The sequence below is a fragment of the Harpia harpyja genome, chromosome 12, assembly GCF_026419915.1.
Source record: "Harpia harpyja isolate bHarHar1 chromosome 12, bHarHar1 primary haplotype, whole genome shotgun sequence".
Taxonomy (NCBI): Eukaryota; Metazoa; Chordata; class Aves; order Accipitriformes; family Accipitridae; genus Harpia; species Harpia harpyja.
The window spans coordinates 21,451,074-21,473,962 of record NC_068951.1 but is presented as its reverse complement, the minus strand read 5'-3'; the positions used below and the strand labels follow the sequence as shown (position 1 = coordinate 21,473,962).

At 35.1% G+C, this 22,889-nt stretch overlaps 1 protein-coding gene across 8 annotated transcripts in view; it reads left to right on the top strand.

The window, feature by feature from the left end:
* The window catches only part of PIK3CB (phosphatidylinositol-4,5-bisphosphate 3-kinase catalytic subunit beta), a 118,153-nt gene that overhangs the window by 68,375 nt on the left and 26,889 nt on the right, over positions 1-22,889 (top strand). For all 8 annotated transcript variants that reach the window (XM_052803543.1, XM_052803544.1, XM_052803542.1 and 5 more), the window contains 11 exons: positions 568-753; positions 3,570-3,795; positions 5,435-5,658; positions 8,374-8,556; positions 8,818-8,988; positions 9,868-9,945; positions 14,244-14,495; positions 15,070-15,166; positions 16,073-16,203; positions 19,731-19,784; positions 21,756-21,944. In XM_052803543.1, coding sequence (XP_052659503.1) covers positions 601-753; positions 3,570-3,795; positions 5,435-5,658; positions 8,374-8,556; positions 8,818-8,988; positions 9,868-9,945; positions 14,244-14,495; positions 15,070-15,166; positions 16,073-16,203; positions 19,731-19,784; positions 21,756-21,944 — 1,758 coding nt within the window. In that variant the 5' untranslated portion in view covers positions 568-600. The remainder of the gene's footprint in view (positions 1-567; positions 754-3,569; positions 3,796-5,434; positions 5,659-8,373; positions 8,557-8,817; positions 8,989-9,867; positions 9,946-14,243; positions 14,496-15,069; positions 15,167-16,072; positions 16,204-19,730; positions 19,785-21,755; positions 21,945-22,889) is intronic.

The window sequence follows — 22,889 nt, the reverse complement described above, 5'->3', positions numbered from 1 at the left end:
TTAAGGGTGAACACAAATTGAAATAAATATCTTTAGAGGAAAATGTCACTTTCTAATAGAGCTGAAGATGATTTTCCTGCTATTAATATAGACTTTCAAGATGAATACATCTCTCTGACCACATTTGTGGACAACTAACAGGAAATTTGCAAAAACAAAATTATGATATTGATCACGTGTTTTCATATTAAATATTGCCATGCCTTGTCCAAGAAGTTTGCTTTGATTGTATTTTATGCAGGTCAATAGTTTTAGAGAAAATATAAAATGAATTTCTAACTTTGTTTTAGCTAACCTCTAATTAATTAGTTTTTTCTCTTACTACTTTGTCTTAATGATAAACATCTTGACAATAGTGTTTTACCAGGCAAGTGCTTTTATTATACTAAATGGAATTAATGAGTAAAACTATGCTTAGGTGTTTGCTATACTGGCATTTGAGACCCCAGACTTGCAAGCTGAGCTGTACAAGCAGGCTTATGTAAACTTTCCAAAGGCTTTAAAATGTGTGTCTAATTATAGAAGGTTAAGTATACTGAATTTTAATTTTTTTTTTTTCCCCCTAAGGCCATGTGGTTATGATATTATTGAGATTCCATAATGCCTCCTGCCGTGACAGACAGCCTTGACATCTGGGCAGTGGATTCACAGATTGGTGCTGATGGCTCAATATCTGTGGACTTCCTCTTGCCCACTGGAATCTACATCAACTTGGATGTCCCTCGAGATGCCACCATATCTCATATTAAACAGGTAATACCAAATGGTCAATTAACTTAAAAGTTAACTTATATTTGGAATGAGTGCTGTTTCTGATTTTTGTGTGCTTTTTGGCAAATCAAGTAATGAATTTGAGTAGGCATATAAAATAATGTATTGAAGGTGCGTGCATAGCAGATTGATTAATGTCTCTGGGGGTTTGCAGTGTTTTGGGACAGATGGCAAGGTTTGTAGAAATGAGTTCTTGCTGATGGTTACACTTCAGCAAAGATTAATAGCTCTATATTAATGCTGTTTTGCTACATCTAAACCTTTTTTTAACACTTCAGTAATACATTGTGTGTTGATATAACATTTCTCTGATTCGTGTGCAAACAGGAGACATGGTGTCTAGTTTGATTTTTAAGATAGAAGTCACAGATTGTGCTCCTGCTTCTTTTGATTGACACCAAAGATGGATGCTTTAAAAACTATGTATGCCACTTCTTAAAGGTTGTGCAAAACTGCCTTGTTAGGGCATCACTTAAAAGTGAGGGAATACTAAAATCAAAGGAAGGAGAGCATGTAAGGAAATAACCACAGAAATGAAATAATAATCTACTGACTTTTCATCAGATAATGGCCATGTAAGGGCATTTAGACAAGTTACTGTGGAATTCGGTAGTGGGTGGATTACAACACCAAGTAATCTGCTCCTTAAGCATAATAAATGTCTAAAAGAAAACAAAGTAGTGTGATTTCTCATTCCATTGCATTGCCTAGTAAATAAGTACATTGATTTTCATTCCTGTTCAGTCTGACAGTATTCACTTGTTTATAGAAATTACTTTCTTTGTATCAGTAGTAGCTTCATATAATTTATTGTACTCTTAATTTGAAACTTTCTTGATACTGCAGTATTTTTTTTTAATGCAGTGGACCACTTGAGTGTCACTAGAAATTGAAGTGATCTAAGAAACAAGTTTTGTGCTATATTCAAATACTTGAAATAATTCTGACTGGAAGAATGTCATTGTTGTTTTAGTAAAAGGGTAACCTGGGCAACTACAGGTTAGTTGGGTAAGAGAAAGGAATAGCTGATAGTGATTTCAACTGATAAAGAATTTAAAAAACAAGTGCGTAAGTAACAACAATAACGGACTTGAACTAAGCTGTCTGGTTTTCTTGGCGGTTGTGGCACATTGAAACTTAACATGCTATAAACAGGTACTGTTGATATTTAGCTGCTTTTTCAAAGTAATGTTGATCATACCTACAGAGGTCTTTCATGGAAATTGCTGCATTTGAAAACAATAATGAAGGCTTTGACGGCATACTGGATTAGTAGCTTTGCTCCCACCACGTTGCTGTGTCAAGCCCTAATTTGTGGACCCTTGGATGTATAAATAGAGGACTTGAGAGCAAATACAAGGAGTTTATCTTGTATGTGAAACTTAAGTTTAAAATAAAAGAAGAAAAATAGCCAATTATTTGAGGGCTGAAGATTTTTTTTTTTTTTCTGTAAACTTTGTAATTCTACTAGGCCAGTACTTTGGGTGATGGCAAATGGCTGCTTTCAGTGGAAGTCAGTTTCAGGGACTTCATGGCTTTCTAAACTTTAAAATCATTAAGGTGTATAATAAGTACCAGTAGCTGGAAATTGAAGTTAAACAACTCAAGAGGGGGGGAAAAAAAAAAAAAAAGGTACAGATTTTTAATCACTATAATTAGCTATTGGAGAAGAACACAGAGGCAATAATAGGTTTAGTCTTTTGATACCTTTGAAATTGGAATTTTTGCTCTACACCAAAGGTGGTTACTGGATTCAACTCTCACTCAGCTAGGCAAAATATACTGGAATACATTTCTGGAAGGCAGAATTCATTGTACAAATCTATGAAATATATGCAGGTATGTTCAGTTCAGCAAAAAGAGTTCAGTTCAGCTTCAATTGTTTTGAGAAGAGGTTTTTGCCATTGCATTATTGATCCTGTTTCAAAGTAAGTTTCAGAAACACATCCATACAATGTAAACTTTTAGAATTAGGACAAAAATATTCTCACAGGTAAAGATTTGAATAGTGTTTAGGTTGGGAGAGCTCTTTTTACTTCCATTTTTGATTTCTGCTAAGGATTTGATACATTTTATGTATTTGATGCATTAGTGTTACTTAAGGTGTAATCTGCTACTTATGTATTCAGTTCAGTAAAGCATTTAGTGTTCTGTGGACTTGCATGTCTTAATGGCCTGCCAGTGATTTACCAATAGATTTACTTCAAGCTTCTCCAGACAACAGGGAATTCTTTATTCGGGATTTAGTTCCATAGTGGGAACTTGTTGTCTGTATATTACAATAATTACTGGAAGAAGAAAGTATAGGTGTGTCTTGAGGGAGAAGGATTTTGATAGGAAGCTATAGGAATGGATGGAAGAGAGTGACAGGTTACTGGTCAGTGTCAAGAACATCTGCCTCCAAAATCGGTAAGTGCTTTGTTACTGTAGTGACAGCTGTGGTCGTGCAACTTTACTGCATATAGGACTATATTGGGTCAATCCCAGGATAAGCGTCAGGATGAAGGTTTAGTGCTGCCCTTCTCTCATCACCTCATAGTACTTGTCCGTATGTGTTTTCTACCCCAGGATATTTATGCACGCAAGTTGCTGTTTAAAAATAACCTCAAGATAGAGACTACAAACAGGACAACGTAAATATATAATGATATATAGGGATAAAAGTGAATGAAGTTAGCAAACATGTTACACTTATGTTCTTTTGGGAACATAAATGGAAACTAATGTTACCTTCAGTGTCATAAGATATTCCCATGCTTTCTTGTTTTGTTTCATTTATTTATTTATTTTCTTTGCAGCTGTTATGGAAGCAGGCACATGCCTATCCACTCTTTCATCTCCTCATGGAGATAGACTCTTACATGTTCTCATGCGTGAATCAGACTGCTGTACATGAAGAATTAGAGGATGAAACACGGAGACTTTGTGATGTTAGACCCTTTCTTCCCGTCCTTAAACTAGTGACAAGGAATTGCGATCCAGGAGAAAAGTTGGATTCCAAAATAGGTGTCCTTATAGGCAAAGGTAGTTACATTTACTTTTTTTTTTTTTTTTTTTTTTTAGAAATTAGGGTAAACTTTGTTTTGTATGAGGGTCTTAATTGGGCAGGCAACAGTGGAAAAAAATTAAAAATTTAAATATTTCCCTGACAGAACTTCCCTTTTTCAAATTAATTCTGATGTAGTTTAAAAGAATTTAAATACTCAAGATGAAAGATTTGAAAGTTGTTGAAAGCTACTGTCTGTATTGTATTTCAGCGCTGTATTGTATTACTACATCAATGAAGAGCAAATTTTATCTTAATACATGAGGGAAAAATCTATAATATTATTACTAAGTGAAGGAAAACATAATCCCTGAAAAGCGTTATCATAAATAGCTTAACAGCAAACTGGATACACAGAAGGAACTAGAAATTATTATGGTTTTGTTATACGTAGTTTCCGAGTTGGTTAACAATATGATTCTTGGTTTTGCTCTCAATTGTGGCGCTGATTTTCAGCAAACAATGAAAAGCTATTTTTAAAGGTTTCACAGTAACTTGTTCTTGATGTTATTTCAGAATTTTCAGCTTTTAAATCTATTCTGCTTGGTTATACAATCAAGATTGACAGGGTCATGTGAGGTTATACCTCTTGTTTTAATACAATGAACCATTGTTAGCTCTTTTATAAAGACTGCAGGTTTTGTTTAGATTTCAGCAGTACACTGTCTGCCTATTTGTTAAAACTGACAATGGAAACAGCCAGTTTAACCATTCAGACATATTCTGACAGATTCTGAGAGATTCACATTCTTTGATTGAATATTTTTCTTATTATAGCTGTGCAAGATCCTTCCTTATGCAGCCCCTATTCTGTACCTTAGTAGTGGAAAAAATGTGTTCCTGTCTAAGCTTCTAAACTCAGTGTTTTGTCCTCAAAAGGTGTTCAGTGCTTTGTGTAATTTGGACAATGTCCTTCAAAGTTCAGGAGAAGAGAAAGAAACACACACTTGCAGGCCCTGTACTTCCTGAAGTACCGAAGAATCACAGCTGTGTGGACTCTCCACTGTGTATTTTCTCTACATATTTTGGAAAAAGAACTTTACTGGTCTAGGTTTGGTTGAAATTTCAGTCCTGTCATTTGGACTGGAGTAGAAGATTTTAATCACAAGGAAAATTCAAGAAAAAATTTATCTATTTACAGTCCCACTATCCTTCTTTTTTGACTTTTAAACAAAATAAAAAAGATTGTTATTTTTCTGTGGGATTAAAAAAATAGTTTGCAGACACTTCTTCCCCTCTGGGGTCTTTATGATGTATTTGCTGTGCTTTCTTTGCATTTGCTCTTGTGAGGAGAGAGTTGGAACTTTCCAAACTATCTTGAACTCAGGGTCAGATTGGCTTTTCCATTTAATAGTACCTAAAAGAGGCATTGGTTCTTGCTGTTTAAACTTTCATGCAAGGTTACATGGGAATTGTGCAAGTAACTTTGGAAGCCCACTGATGTACAGGACAACGTAGAACCCAACTCACTTTTGAGCACCCATTTTGGATGGGATGTCTGAAGAAAACTACTTATGTAACATTAACTTGAAGATAACAAAGGTTTGAGTGGGATGGTAAATAGATGGGCAGTATTTGTACAGGTATGTATCCTTTAGCTTGTTTGAATTCTTTCAGGTCTCCATGAGTTTGATGCCTTACAAGATCCTGAAGTGAATGACTTCCGGGCTAAAATGCGGAGAATCAGTGAGGAAAAGATTCAGTCGCTTGTGGGTCTCTCCTGGATGGACTGGTTAAAGCACACTTACCCACCAGAACAGGAACCTGTTATCCCAGAGAGCTTCCAAGATAAACTCTATAGTGGAAATCTTGTAGTGGCTGTTCATTTTGATAACTGCCAGGTAGGAATGGCTGTTCATCACATTTCATGTACTGTTCTTGATCCTGATCTGAATTAGCATGTGACTGATCAAGGATATAAATGAAGTAGAATACTAACATTATGGTGTTTGCTTTAAAATGCAAATTCTTTCACCAGGATCCTTGACTCTTGAAAGTATGTGAGGATGAGAACCTACAGTTGTGAACTGAACTTCTAAAGTCAAATTACAGTTCTACTTCTAAAGTCAAAATGTACAACTTGTATATTCTATATTATTTCACGTTCATTTAAACGTAAAACATAATTCAATGTTGTCAGGACTTTTTTTGGCCAACTGTTGCTGTGTTCCTTCACTAGCGTTCAATTTTAGGCTGAGGGTGCTGGTAAATTGGGAGGTACCATGTTCAACACACTTCTGTGTGTGATTCGTTGTTGAACATTTTTGGGCTTGATCTGCTAATTAGGTTGAGCAATACATTAAAAAAAAAAAAAAAGACTAATTAGTATTCCCTACACTAGACATGCATATAGACAAACAAAACACTAGCTGAGACTTAGAGTTACTTTTTTGTTTCAGCTAACAAATCCATAGCTTATTTTTAAAATAAAAACCCGTTTAGTTTCCACCTAAAACAATTTAGTCTCAGTTTTTTGATGTTCAAGTTGCTGTGATACTACTAGAGTCCAGCATTCCAATTATTCATTTTTGCATTGTGTTCTTTTGGATAACAGTGAGGGATCAGCATTGGAAACCATAAAATCTCACAGCTGTGTAAATATATCGGGCTATATTTGGTGTCCATTTTGACCCAGGTCCTAGGTACTGATTTTCTAACGATTCAGCTGATTTTATCTACAAACCTATATTATTTCTGATGCTATCTTTTTTAACTTAAAAAATAAAAAAAATCCAAAATGGTAAAATCATATCTGACTCTGGAAACAAAATGCAGGGGTGAATACTAAATTTGGTCACCAGTAACACTAGCTGATGTTGGATGCATTGGTGTTTTTATGACAAAACCTTTTTCCTCTTTGGCTTAGTAGAGGACTTGTAGTTGTCCAGGAGTGAGAATATCTGTGTGTTTGTCAGCATTTGATTAAAGTATTATATATATACACATACGATAACACTACAAAAGCAATGCAGAAGTTCACACTGGTACAGAATGTATTTGCCTGCCACTGTAATAGCTTAGCTTGCTGACATTTCAAATGTTTTGAATGCTTCTGCTGCCAGTTCTGACCTTCAAAGCTATTAACAGTTCAAATGTGAGCTGCTTTTTAGAGCAGTAAACTCTGTTCCAGACTTTACTACTTGCACTGAGTACTAGAATCATCTCAGGAGAATTACATAGGAAGGTATGGGAACTGTTGTGTTCTTTCAGTAGGAACGCTGCAAGATTGAGAGAAAGGAATATTAAAATACTTTTTGCCTAGAATGCGTGGGCGAGCTGTAAAAGCTACCTAATTGTCTCTGGAGCAAGAGACTTATCCCCATTTCTGTGACACGTGTAAAGACCTACAATTTGGAAGTAAGGCAGTCGTCATAGAGTGCCAGCTTCCTGGGAAGAAAAAGTGTCATTCCTTGTCTACCCACTACCAGTTATGACACGAGAAGAAAGCCTTCACAGTTTGGCAGCTTTCTGAAAGGGGGAAGCTGTTGTGAACCATGCAGAAACTGAGAAAATAGAGAATTAATTTTGCCTGACTTTACAGAGTTAGATTTTTTCCATTAGGGCAGCTTGGCTTCTTACCAGTAAACTTCTATACAAATAAAGCACAAATCAAAAGAATGTAAGCCAGACAACACTTCTCATCTGTAAATAACTGCTTTTGGAGTGCTTACATCTTCAGGAGTGTGTGTGTGGGTGTAAATAAAAAAAAAATCAAAACAAAAAACCAGAACTTACTGAATTAACCTTTGCAAAAAAGCCTGCGCAGAGCATAATGTGGTAGATTACGGGAGATGAAAGATTCCACAGCAGACCTTTTACATTACGAACTTCAAATGAATTTAAACCTTTCATTAAAATTTAAAAAAGAAAGTAACTTCTTACATTTACCTTTTTAGAACACATCAAAATTAGAGATACTTTGGAAATATGTAGATAGCCTCTAAAGGTTTGATTAAAAATTTTCTTTTAAAATGCAGAGTCCTTCCATGTTGTATTCAGAATGCTACAGCTATGGGCTGCTACCCATCTTTTCTGCACTCCTCCAAATAAGGTGGTGGTTTTGTACATAAACCACATTAACAGTTTCTTCTGCTTTATTACTTGAAGCTTTCTTTTTCTTCTGTGTACAGTGGTACCTAGAAAGAGGATAACTTGCTAGTGGTCAGAAAGAAGAAAAATTAACACATCTAGTACTGCTAAATACCTTTGAAATGTATGCATGATTTATTGTCTCCCTCATTCACATTCTAAAATACAAGCTTCTAGATCAGTATCCTGATCTAGAAGTCTTTAAATCACTGCTGAATCAATTAGATGAAGTTTGGCATTCTTAAAAGTGCTTCTGATACTATAAAAGTTTGGGAATTGACCATTTTGCAGCTTTTAGGGTGACTGTTGCTCTGATTGCACTAAAGATGTAGACATTAACTGTGTTAAAATAGACTGGTTTTAACAGTTAAGTATTTCTATCTATTTTATTATGTATGTTACAGTTTAAGCCTTGTACATCTGACTGATGAGTCTGACATTCAGTATTCCTTTCTGTGTTTTGTTAGGACGTATTTAGTTTTCAGGTGTCTCCTAACATGAATCCCATCAAGCTGAATGAGCTGGCAATCCGAAAACGTTTGACTATCCATGGAAAAGAAGATGAGGAAGTTGATCCTGCTGACTATGTGCTGCAAGTTAGTGGAAGGCTAGAATATGTTTTTGGTGATCACCCATTAATTCAGTTTCAGGTACATAAAGCTCTTTGGAACATACGGTAGCAGTTCTCTGGTGCCTTGGCCAAAATTTGACCTTGCTTCCCGTGCCGTTGGATGGTCAGCTATGCAGTACAGTAATACACTTTCTCCTCATGTCTGTAGCCCTCTCCAACTGTAAAATACATGTGCACCATTTTCTTTGTATCTTTGTAATATATTATTTGTTTCTTTAATTTGAAAGTTGCCATAGAATAGTCTGCTAGCTGATAACAACTGTTTTCTGGGGTCTTTTAGTATATACGCAACTGTGTGATGAACAGGACTCTTCCTCAGCTGACTCTAGTTGAGTGTTGCACCATAAAGAAAATGTGTGAGCAGGAGATGATTGCCATAGAAGCTGCTATAAACCGAAAATCGTCCAACCTTCCTCTTCCTCTGCCACCAAAAAAAACAAGAACAACAACTGTAAGTTGTTACGGAAAATATCTAATACCCAAAAGGAACAGTGACTTGTGGCATATAAATTACAATGCCTGGGATTTGTGCTACTACTACTGTTTTCCAGTGTAGGTCACCTGGGTCTACTTGGAGCCTCCTGTTGCTTGTGAGAAGGTTTACGTCAGAAATAGCAGACTCTGAGGCTCTTTGGAAACTTCTTACCTTCCCTCACCTCATCCATCCTCCTTCTCCCACCGTCTCCTTTCCATTGCTATTGATTCTACTTTTAATTGCAGCCCAGAAGAGCGGGTAATAATCTGTTACCAGCAACTGGAGAAGTTATTGCAGAGAACCTGGATTCTCCAGCTTCAATGCAAGGTGTAGGCTCGACTAGCTTGGGCAGTAGTTGTATTAGCCCAGATATCTTGCAAGGTGTTGCAAATTCAATGATGGCAACTTTTGCCATAATATACGTCTAACTTTTAATATGGTGCTTCCTTTATTGCTAAACTTATGGCCTTACAGCACAGTTACAATTTATGTACTGTCATTCTAAGAAATGTGGACAGACTTTCCTCTATTCCCCACTCTTTATATATTCAGAATGAACAATAAATTTGAACAGTTATTCTGAATTGTCAGCAAGTAGTACTTCAATGTATTTTCTCACCCCCACTCCCCTTTCAGCTGAGTGTTTTTTCTAACTTTTTTTCCCTTTGGGGTATCTTGTATGCTTTTGTAGTTATGATTAGCAATTCATTTTTTTAAGATTTCAAATTTATATTTTTTAAAATGCATATTTTTTAGTTTGTATTTATGACTTGCTTAAAATGCTTAGCTTATAAAATAGATCTCAATATGTTACACTGATTAAGAGTGAACTTCTATCTTTGTTTCCCTTCTCAGAGTGTGTGGGATATTTCCAACCCTTTCAAGATAATTCTGTTAAAGGGTAATAAACTAAATACAGAAGAAAATGCCAAAGTAAGTAACTAAGCCCAGTATCAGAAGACATTCTGTCATCATTTTAGTGATTTTTTTCAATGTTTAGTGAACTCAGAATCATACAGATTTCAATTCAGCAAAAGTGTAAGCATTTTTAGTTATTCCCAGTTATATTGATACTATTGATTAAAATCTTGCTTTATTGCTAAAGTATCGCTTTATTGTCTGAAGTTGGATATATGCATTAGAACATTATCAATAACCATGGACAGTATGATACAAATGTTCATATGGTACTTGACTTTTTTAAGGTGGTATCTAAAGTACTGATATTGGTGTGAAATAAGCTTATTCAAACTAAACTGTCGTAAACGTCTGACAAACAGAAGTAGATTAAATATTAAACATTTTTCAACGGAACGTAAGGTATTTTTGTAGTCCAGAATATATTCTATGTGTGTCTAAGTGTGGACTGCATGCCTCTCTACAATCTGTCTTTTATTTTATAAACATGCTGAACACAAAAAAAAGCTGTAGTATCACTTCCTATAAAAATGTACATGACTGGGCTACTGACTGTTTTACAGACCACAAGTTGTTAACACATGGGAATTTATTGCACAACTACTTTAAGACCTTACAAGACACTTGCCTGTGACGTAGAACAACATTCATTTCCTTTATTTTGTTTGGCAATCAATAAATTATATAGCCAGTCGTGTAGATTAGGAAGAAATTCAATTAGCCATTGAAGTTTGCTGTTCTGATGCTTTATTCAGGATATTCAGTGCAATTTTTTTCTTTCAAAACTATTGTTAACAACCTCCTTGTATATTAGCAATACTACATTTTACCACATAGCTAAATGAGCCATAGTTTCAGTTTTACTACCTGAGACACTGTGACTGTGGAAATGGATGTCTGCAAAAACAGATGTTTCCCTTTTCTTTGTCTAAACTATTATTTAGCTAGTTGTAATATCTTCTTAACTCTACATACTGTAGACTCTTAAAGTTTTTAAAAGAAAGGGGAAGGGAAAAGAGAATGTGGATTCCGGAAGCAACATAGCTATTAAGTTGGTTTTTTGTGGGTTTTTTTTTTTTCTTCGTACTTAAAAAAAGTGAGTTTTGGTTAATTTCAGTTGGTTTTAGAGGAAAAAAATCATGTTGATTGTAAGCTCGAAGAGAACAGGAAAAATTGACAGTTCTTTGGTATTGGTGCCTGTGGACACTATCTAAATATTATTTAGTATTTTGAATGCTTTTCAGTCTTGAAAACTTTAAAGCCCTGTAGTTACCCAAGAACAAGAATGCATGTAGTAACCTTGCAAGCTTGTGCGTGTTTCCCTGCATTGTATGTCTACACTGTTATGGAATTGTCACTGTTAAGAACGTATTTGTTTCCTAGTCCTGATTCTAAGGCTGTTTAATTCATTAACATTGTTCTTTTAGTTTCATTGTGCTTTGGATTAAGCCAATATTCACCTATTTTTGCTGAAACCACCAACAGGGTTCATAAATGCAGTGTTTGTAGTGGGAAACAAAACATTTGTCAGATGGATAGCACTCCACTAATGTGAGCTGGATTGAGTATTTTCACCTAGAGCACAAGTGACTTAATTCAGCTGTCTATAACACCCAATTTTCCAAATACATGACATTTGAAATTGCTTTTCTTTTTGTCTTGCTCCTTGGCTGCACCATCAGTACATACTGTTTCATTAGTAAAATGGGAGCATCAGAGTGAAAAGAATAAAATCAGGATCCAATCCCTTACGTTAACAGGTTTGGAAATCATAGAATTAGAACTAGCCAAAAGGCAAGCAAAATAGCAATGTGTTCCAACAGTACAATGCTTTGTTACTATCAAATTTTACTTGATCACTTATGCTTTTTATATTAATAAAGTAAAAGAAAAGTCAGGGAAGTGTAATGGTATATAAAGTTATAATATCAGATGACAGCAAGTCAAAGAACAATATTCAAAATTATACAAATGTGAATTTAAACCCCTAGTTTAAAAAAAACCAAACAAAACAGGCAGATTATTTACTGTTGCTGGTGTTAAAGCACAAGCAGATAATACACTAGATGTAACCATATTTCCATAAGATATCTTTAAATCAGCAAAGGAACTTGATTATAAATTCAGTTGAATGTACGGTGAATCTCCAAATGAATTAATAAAGGACTGTCTGGTGAATTGTTTCAAGAAGGTTATGAACCAACTGATTTTAATCAGTTCTCTGACTTCAGCCACAGTATTTCCTTTCTGAAGAATGTAAGAGTATCTTTAATTACAGAGAAATAAAAAAAACCCTGTAAATGTAATCAACAAGAATTTTGATTGTATAAGTGTGTATATACATATATTGTTACATATAGGTGTGTACACACACATGTAGTCTGTATACATTTGGATTTCCTGAAGTAAGATTACTTTCATGTGATCTATTTCATGGCTGTTCACGTTGCTGTTCTTAACTCAGTTGTCCACAGTGGTGAAGCTGTGCATGCCAAAAATAGGTAATAATGGTTTTTATGAGTATCACTGGGACTTAAGTGAATGTAGTTTTCTAAACTGAACTTTTTCTTTCACTGGTTGATTGTAAGCTTGGAAATGAAATTGGGATTGTAGATATGTAAGTCAACGAGTCAGTTTAATAATGGATGTCCCTGTGGCACCTGTGTCAAGAAGGAGTGCAACCCATAACAGTGTGTTCTCCAGGACCTAACACCTCTGCCAATGCCTATGCCGTCACAGCAGTCTCTTGATCAGTGGTAGCAATTGTTCGGAGAAGTCCAGAATGATCAGAATGGCGACCATCTGTTGGTGCTACTAATGCCTTCTCCATGGATTATCCTGGGCTGAGGATGGACTTGCTCTCCAGCATGACTTCATTTAAACTGTATTACAGTTTGCTAATGACTAGTTTATCTGAGCTAGCTTACGAATGGAGAACTTGGTACCGAGCAGCAGTTGGTGTAGCCAAAAAAGATATATCGAGATTGGGACTGCTTCACTGTTGATCACACTGTTGTTTCTTTGAAGGAGGGGAAGATAGGCTCTCTCCCAGAACAGATCTTATTTATGTCAGTTGGGAATTCAAAGGTGAATTACTTTTTTATCCAAAACCTGTAGAAAATTTTAAACATCTCTGCCTTTCCCTTACAGTGCTCAGAAATAATATAATAGCTTAAAGGGAATGTTGGGAAGATTGACGAGCATAGGGAACCTGAAACATCAGTTAACCATTTACTTATTTAACCGTAACACTGAGAACTTCTTTTTAGTGTTGACCGAAGGATTACATTTGTAGTTCTCTCTTTCTCTGCTTTCCCCCCTCCTCCTATTTTTTTTTTTTTAAAAATGATGTTTTAGAAGGTCACCTGAAAGAAGTTGACATATTTCTTTTTCTGTTGTTTGCTTAGACAACAAAAATAAAGACCTCCTTGTCACTCTCGTTGAAACTGTCCAAGACTATGGATACTTGGAAACATTTCTGTGTTTTCTGTGTACACACGTTACTGAACAGAAATGCGGAAATGAGCCACATCTTAGCATTGACCTGTAATTTGTTTAATTTCAGTGCCAGTACCTCCAGCTTCTTTCTCTTCTTGCCCTTCTCCTTTCCTGTTTATTATTTTTATTGTTCAGGCTAGCTAGTTTTGTTGGTTTCTGGGTGCTAAAGACAAAACAGAATTCCTGGGAATTATGTATGTTGTTATTATTACTATTACAGGTGATTTCTGATGTCAGGGTCAGCAGTGTTCCGTCTGTACATTTTTATAAACAGTTTAAGTAAAAAATGAATTTTTTCTTAAGCTGAAAAAACCCAGAACTTTTTTCAGTTAGAGGCACAAATTGGTTCTACCTGGAGATTTGAGTCTGTATTCAGAAAACTAGACTTACCTTTTTCATTCTGCTTAGTTGTTTGTTTCCTACGATTTCCTTCTGTGTTAGGTATGTTAACTTAGAAGCATTTGTATATCCATATATTGTATTTGTTAGTATAGATGAGTTTTTGTTATTATTAGTTATATGTGGTAATATAAGTAATTCAGTACTGAAAAAATTGGTAGCCGACATTATTTAAACAAAATTGGTAGCCAACATTATTTAAACAAATATATTTTGATTTGGCCAGGAACATGAATAGCAAAGTAAAAAGAATTTGTTCTCAAGAATTGTTTGGTTCATTTTAAAACCTCAAAATTAGTGTTTCTTTTAAGATAGAAATATTGATGAAATGCATATATGTATGTTCTGTATAATGTTCTATGCAGAATTCTGTAGGTTCTATGGCAAGCTTAAAATTTCTCATTTCTTTATTGCAGGTTCATGTTAGGGCTGGTCTTTTCCATGGTACAGAGCTCCTTTGTAAAACTATTGTAAGCACAGAAATATCTGGGAGAAGTGACCACATTTGGAATGAAGTACTAGAGTTTGAAATAAATGTCTGTGATCTACCAAGAATGGCAAGGCTCTGCTTTGCAGTTTATGCTGTGATGGATAAGATGAAAACTAAGAAGTCAACCAAGGCAATGAATCCTTCCAAATACCAAACCATTAGGAAAGCAGGAAAAGTGGTAATTATTTAATTTCTTTTTCTTGAATTCTTCTGAATTATATTGAAATGAGTATTCAGAAATCTTTCATTGTCCTCACTTTAGTGTTCAAGAATGCAAAATGAAAAAAAAAAAAAATTAAAAGGGTCATATGTATTAAGAATTGCACATATTGGTACAAAAAAACCTTTTCATACTTCACAGGCACTGAAAAATGCATGAAAATTTTAGTTGTAAGTCAGTTGGCAAATGGCTGTTTAAAGAATCATATTTTAAAAGGTCAGTTTTCTTCTGAACTCTAGATGAGTTGTGACTGGGAAAAGATGAAAAAATTAGCATCTGGGCTCACATTCAGGGAAATATGTATTTTTACACTGGCAGAGTGGCATGCTTAAAATTAAGTCTTATTGTCCTCAGTGGTACTGGAGTTCATACTGAAAACTATGCATATGTTTAATTGCTTTTCTGAAAGTTATCACCATTTAAAAAAAACCAAACAAACCACCCTCTCAATTTCAGTTATACTGTAGTCCTTGCTGCATAGTAATGTTCACTGGCATCTTAGTTTCCGTGTAAAAATTCTTTCCTTTTACAGCATTATCCTGTAGCCTGGGTAAATACCATGGTATTTGATTATAAAGGACAGTTGAAGAATGGAGAACTGGTACTGCACAGCTGGTCATCATTTCCTGGTAAAGTTTAACTTTTAAAATTTGGACTTTAAATACTTATAAGACTAACGAAGAGTAGTATCAAATAGAAGAATATTTACTGTATGTGTGTCCAATTCTCCTGTCATAATCTCTTTACTACTTGTATTTTTTTATGTGGATAAACATATACTGTCTTAATCCCTTTCCTGAAAGTATTGTGTATCGGGAAAGAGGAAGGGCAAGAGTCTGCTTGGAAATAGTATTCTAAAAGTTTTATCTGTTATGGAAGGAAAACCACATAAAAACACATGCATGTTTATATCTAGTTTTACCTGGTTTTAAGATGCAGTTTAGGTTTCATTTGGTTCCCTGTGCTATGCATCCTAAACTAAATAGATAAGCTATATTGTATGTGACGATATTTGCATCAGCAAAAAATGTGAATTAGTATTTTAAGTTTCCCTTTTCTGACATTCAGATTGATTAGTAAGTGTGTCTGAAATCTCCATGTCACTCTTCATTCCATCCTAAGAAACCCTGTATCGACTTGGCTGTAGTACTGAAAGATATCTGGCTTAAAACTCTCTTCTTTTTTTTTGTACTGTTTGATACAGAGGCAGTGTGTATACTGATTTACAGAAGCTGCAGATCTTACTGGGATTTGGTTCAGTATAGGGATATCTCAGCTTCCCTTGACTGCTATGTTTATTTTGGAAAGAGAAAACCAGTTTCTCATTGGGTGGTAATCCAACTTTTGTGAATGTAGGGGGTATGGGTAGTTTATGCTGGAAATGCAGTGCATTGTAGTAAAAGTGCTGTGCAGCAAAACATACTTCTGTCTATTGTATACAGTAAGCAATTTCTTATTGCATCTTTCCCTTTCAGATTTTTTTCTTTTAATGCATGCCTGGCCTATAATATTAATTGCTCTGTCTAATGTTTCAGATGAACTTGAAGAAATGTTGAATCCAATGGGAACCGTCCAGACTAACCCTTACACTGAAAATGCAACAGCTTTGCACGTTAAATTTCAAGAATATTCAAAACAGCCTATTAATTACCCTCCCTTTGATAAGGTAAGGTATGACATAAAGAGCAGTCATTAATGCTTATGTGTAAGTAGCTTTTTCTTCTTTCCTTTCAACACTGCCTTTTCCACTGAATTCCCCACTTCCTGCCTTTTAGTTAACATACTGTGGTTTTTTAAACTTGCACTGCATGAGGGTGCTAGTGCTCTGACTTCAGGGTCTTCAGATAGTATTTTGAAGATGTATACTTTTAAAAATACTCTGTACATCGTCTCTGGAGGGTCAGAAGCATAATCAGTTTCCCATATCAATGATCTTATAGAAAGCTAAACTTATCTGCCATTCTGGAAACCATCAAACTGTGCTTGCCTGTGATCTATAAAGATCTGTTATTTCTTTGTACAAATGTATGTTACCTACTCTTTGGGAGACTTATTTCTTCTATGAGCTTAAATCCTTTTAAGGATAAGTAGACTCTTAATACTGTATGAAAAGGGATTTCTCAAGATCTGCTCTTGAACTAAATCCACTTAAGTTGCCCTGCAGTTTTCTACAGATATGAATAAGAATGTCTGTCTAGAAAGGAAATGTATATTTGGAATAGACGTGGTAATGTCTGTAGTGTGAATGCTAGGTAGCGAGTTGTTCACAAATGAGCAAATAAAGCTAAGACCAGGAAACAAGTAATAAAATAAGGGTTAAAACAGAGAGCTAATGATGCCTTGAAAAAACAAAGGTTTAACTCATACATAAATTAGTCTGAATTTTGTTTCGGGGAAAGTTAATAACCACTTAGAGAAAAAAAACATTTTTTTTTTTTTTGAGGGTTTTGCATCTTTGATGGGCACGAACAAAAAGACAGAAACCACCAAGCTTTATCAGCTTGACCAAAGAGAGATTTTGGGTTTAAGGTTCATCAAAATGAAATCAAATAACAAGATAGGGGTTTTTGTTTTGGTTTGGGGGGGAAGGGGGGTGTTTAGTTGGTTGGGTTTTTTCCCCCCTCATCGGCGCAGTACTAATTCTTGTATTAAAACAGCATTGGAAATGCCTTAAGAGCTAAAACAGTACTAATTGCCTTCTTAATGATGGTTGACCAGTTTACTCTTCATACTGGACATGTTTTATTCAGTTTTGTTGTTTATATTTATGTTTTTTGTTATTTTATATGTAATGCTTTAACTTTTTGCTCATTACACTATATGTATTTAATTTCTAAAGAAAGAGCTGCTTTTATTTGCATATTACAGACATGTTACATAAAAGTATGTTTCTTAAGTAATAGCGTATTTTCTAGCTCTACTGTTCCTTTTATTTGTACCTGCAATACCAAGTTTTCAGTATGTTAAAATGCTGGGATGAATACAGACAAAAGATTTTACTAAGTCACATGATGTATTGCCATTAAGGTAGTGTCTGATGGTCTTCACCATCCCTTGTAACTTTTGTTTGGCTGCTGGCTTTTTTTATCTTGTGGCTTTGCTCCCTTGAACTGCACCTGAGAAATCCTGTGTGTCATATAGAGGAAAATCTCAGAGCGTCTTTATAAAGTGATTGCAGAGCTGGTAATGAAACATTCATTGAAAGCATTCAACTTTGAGGAAATGCTACAAAATGTGCTTGCTTTTTTTTTTTTTTTTTTAGCAGTTCTTTTTTTTTTTTTTCCAGTAACTTTTGCCGTTCCCTAGAGTTAAGAAACATTTTTGCAGTATCACTGGGAAAATGGAGCTCTAAACTCTTTGATAATTCATTCAATTTCTGTGGGTATATTGAAATTTCTCCCTTGGAAAAGAGAGTAAGATACCCAGTCTCTGAAAGATTCCCTTGGTAAAGGTCCTGTTGAATCAGGAGTAATGTTGTAGCTGCGTGAATTATATCAGCTGAGAATCTGTTGTCTACATGAGACTTGCTTGGTACATGGCTGATTCTCATTTTCCCCATGTCGTTGCTTGTTTCTGCCAAGAAGATGGAGAATCGGATGCCAAATCTTTATTTTAAGAAACATAATGTGCAAAAATAGATGAATCTTTTCGATCATAGTGTCAGTCTACTTGCAGTGAACAGCTGTTTGGGGCTGAGTGAGCTAAGTGCCTTGACAATTGATAAGAAAATTGTTGTCTAATGCAGGAGCCATATATTGGGCTGGTTAATGATCAGTGCTGCTGGCACACTGAGGGGCTCATAGTTCAGTTGAACAAAGCTGGACTTGCAGAAACTTTCAAAGTTTATTTGCAAACAGTAACTCTAAAAAGCACAAGGAGGCAAGCATTAAGCATAGGATTAGGACACTGCAGTTTTGTTAATGCATGTTTTCATGCATAGTACGTAAACAAGCTTTGTAGCCAAGTAGCAGGTGTAATACATCATATTGATAAGCATTTCATACAGAGAAAGAAAAAAAATGAGTTAGTATACATTTTTAAGGATTTTAGCTGCTGAGTATTTATGCTCTGATTATTGTAGTCTTTTTTGTTTTGCATATTGCCTGAGTAAAGACAATACAAGTCTTGCTGAATCTGTGTCTGGGGGTGGTATTATATTCCTGGGTGATGGTAGAGGCAGACCTCTGAGGAAAAGGAGATGGTCTAGCTCCTTAGACTTCTTTCTTAATTGATACTTCATTTTATGAATTGTCAGATGCTGCTGCTTTGAGGAACAGCTGTAGATATACCCACCTGACCAGTTCAGCCGGTCTAATTAGCTTAGGCAGTCACCATTTTAACACATCTTGGTTGCAGTAGTGTGCAGAATATAGTTTGAAGAACTGTATTTACATCTACACTTAACTACCCATCACGATTTATTACATGAACTTCAAAAACTAAGTAAAATGTTCAGAAGGCCAAAAAAAAAAAAGAGCAAGAGTAACTCAGAGCTGAGCTGCTGGGGAAATGTTCCCTTGCCGTTAACAGAAGTAGCAGTCCTTTTTCCTGAGGGTTGCTGTATCTGGTGCTGAGAGCTTGTTGGTGGAATATTCACTTTATCATTAAAAGAGTTCTTGTTGGAAGCTGGTTGTTCATGACGTTACAGAAGAGAAGATCCTAGGTTTAGAGAAGTAACTGGAAATGCTAATTGAGATCATATGGGCGATCTGAGAGGGTGGTGAAAGGACTAAGTTTGTGGATTCACACTGAAATAGAGGGCTAGAAGTGTGGATCTGTGGGTAGCAGGTATGACTCATGGGAGAAGCACCCTCAAACAGCAGAAGTAGATGAGAAAAAAAAGGATAATGTAGAGTTGAGTTGGCTTGCTGTACTGAAAAATAAGTAGGAAATGCAAATGGAAACAGAAAACAAGATGTGATAGGGATGACTATTTAGCCCAGGAGTGGTGAAGAAGAAGAAAATGGAGGTAATCATAAACACTCCTATTCCTGATCTCCATAGTGCTGCAGATTAGAAAAGGGACACAGCATAGAAGTCCATGTTATACCACTGCACATATAAAATAATAGTGTTGTAATTATCTAAAAGATAGCAGTGTTTCCTTATCTGCTTTATTTCTATAGTATTTGTTCTTTCAATGCAGTCAGATTTGTTTTTAAATCTAATGTATTTAAAAACATCTTTTTGTAGATACTTGAAAAGGCAGCTGAGATTGCAAGAAGCAGTGACAATGCTGCAATGGCGGTAAGCATCTGCTAAAGACTATTTTAAAAATATTTTTCTGGGGTTTTTGGTTTTTAACTTCTACATCAATGTAGAAATAACGAAGTCAACAGCTCAAGTAACAACAGTTCTGCTGGCTCTGTTTTCTTATGTAATTCACTTTGAACTGCCTTAAAATTCAGGTATGTATCTACTTTTTCCAGTATGTTTTGGACTTCTTGGCTGTTTTTTGTCAAAAAGCACAATTGCTTTACACACTCTGTGGATTTGGAACACAGCTAAGATTTACAGTAGATCTGGAAAACATTCCTAGGCTGCATAAAATACTGCTAGAAAATTGCTCAGTTTTATCAAGTATTGATGATTTGCTTGATTGTCAGATGTTTCCAGATAAGCTCCCTCAAAAATGGTCATTGATCTGTAAGATGTTTCTTAATGAATATATGCTCTTCTTGAGGAATTGGATAGTTCTAACTTGACAAATTTTGAAAAGATCACCAAAATCTGAAGGCACTTTCTTTGTATTATATACAAAAATACAGAAGATAGCAATTTAAGATGGTGAAAGCACAGTCAGATCAACAGTAATTACAACTGCATTTTATATAAGAATAAAGCAGTTAATTGAAAAATGTGTCAGTTACAATACCAAGTACCTGAAGTGCTCAGGAAGAGTAAAAACTCACTGCAACTTTGGGTGCAAACAACTTAATGTACAAATAATTAGAAATCTTAAATAGCAGCATGCCAACTTGGCATTATTGTGACTTTTAATTTGAAAGATTAACACTTTCAGATACAAGAATCACCATATTGTCAAGACTGTTTCCTTATTTTGATACAGAAACAGAGTATGTACTTAGTTTTACTAAACAAGCATTGCAATTCAACTAGCTTTTTAAAGTCTATTCACTCCTAAAGAATTTATGCTTAGGTGGTATTTTTACATGCAAATGTTTACTTAAAACATTTCAGCACAATACAAGGCTCAGGCACTTATTTCTAGAAGGAGCTAAACTTAAATTCTGTGTGCAGCAGATACTTCTTCTCCCGCCACCACCCCCCCCACCTGTGCAGAATGTTATTTGGTGAGAGCTGTTTATTTTTGCTACGAATTCTAATTGATTTTGCCTACCATTTCCTCTGAACTTTTCATTGTTTTTTTTTATTATTAATGTAAAGATCTTGCCTGCCTCTTAAAATTATGTAGAAACTTCTTCAGCTTTGTGAAGATAAAGTTGACTTTGGTATTTAAAGCTTGCCATATTGTTTTTCAAAATATGTATTGAAACTAATTTATCCCCTTCAACTACTACCTCCTTATCCAGAAGCAGCAGTTTCTTTTGTCTCCCATTAATTTCTGGAATGCTATTGTTGCTGGTATCATTGCTTTAATTTCTGCCCTTGTAGTTTACATAAGGGCATGGCTGGGACAGAAGGTATTAACTGAGCCAGTGTGAAGACTCACTCATACAAACTGATTTACAGATTCAGTACTAATGTTAATGTTTCAGAGATATAAAATGGAGGAAAATGTCTGGATTAGAAGCCAAAAAAATGTGTTTGTATACTTGGCAAATGTACTTCCCTTTGTTTATTGTTGGAAAAGTATTTTTTGGCTTTTAATTAACAGCCCCCCCCCGTATTTCTATTAAATTTGCTCACTTGAAAAACAAAAGGAGAAAGTATATGCATCCTAAATGAAAGTTCTCCATGTTAGAGTTGGAAAATAGAAATATTGCCATCTAGTGTCATTAGCTCTAAAGTTTAGTTACTTTTTCAGAAACTTTTGTACACTGCATTTTTAATCTATTATTTACAGTTCTTATAGCTCAAGAAATCTGAAATCTGAAAGAAAGTCATAGGAGTCATTCTCCTGTGTTTCATGAGTTTTATCTTACGTTCTTCTTGGTGTAGGGTATCTAGTATTTGAGCTAAAATATAAAAATCTTGCTGAATATATCAAAACATTATACATTTCTCATTTTCTAGGGTCGAGGTGGTAAGAAGTTTTATATTGTGCTAAAAGAAATAATGGAAAGAGATCCTTTATCTCAACTCTGTGAAAATGAAATGGATCTTATTTGGACTTTGCGATATGACTGTCGTGAAAATTTTCCACAATCATTGCCTAAACTGCTGCTCTCTTTAAAATGGAACAAACTTGAAGACGTTGCTCAGGTAAGGGAAAAGACAATGATGGTGGGGAAAAATCCTGGAGCCAAATCATGAGTAAATAGGCTTTCTTTCCCAAGTATAGTCATTTTGAAATGGTACTATTGTATAAACCAAAGTTCATTGTTTACCTTCTGTGGCCTGGACGCATAAGGAAGAACTTATTATCTTAAAAAACCACCCAGAATGCATTTCAGAGGGCCTCTGAATGATGAGAAGAGTACAGCAATTATTTATTTATACATTTTAAACTTAAAGAAGTTTTAAGTTTGTAAATCAAGATATGAAATAAAGCTTCTTATAAAAATTGTTAAACTGCTCAAAGACTATAAAAATCCACATCTCAGACTGGGTAATTAAACTTCATTGAGGCAGACACATGATTGTTTGAAGAGATATGATACCCACTAGTGGTACAAAATACTTCATTCTCATCATCTTGACTGTTTGACCAAATAGGGTCTCTTTTAAAGTAACTGTAAGTAATTCAGAACTTGAAGACTGCTGCTGTGCTACAAGATTACATTTTCAGTAAAACTGTATCATTTGTTTGCTGTATAGATGTGCAAGGTTATTCCACTATACTGTAAAGAAGTTGGTGTACCTGCCTTTTTCTGTATTTACCAAAACAGAATCTAACTCCTGTGATGCTTTTTGGGAATAGGTGGAACTTTGATATAGGAAAAATTATCTGAGTTTATAGTGGCACCATTCCTGCTTGATAGACTGACTTAAAAGTAATAAAATAACAGATTCCTGGATTTGTATTGAAACTTTTTAGTCTGTGTGTGTACAGGGCAAGTTGGGCAAAACCATAAAAATCTGGCCAGTGTTAACAAGCACAGTACTCACTCTAAGGGGTAAACCCAGAGGTTTTGTTCATCTGCTTATCCTGATGGAATTGCACATTTAAATGATGCTCAACTTCATGCAGACTGTTACACTGAGATA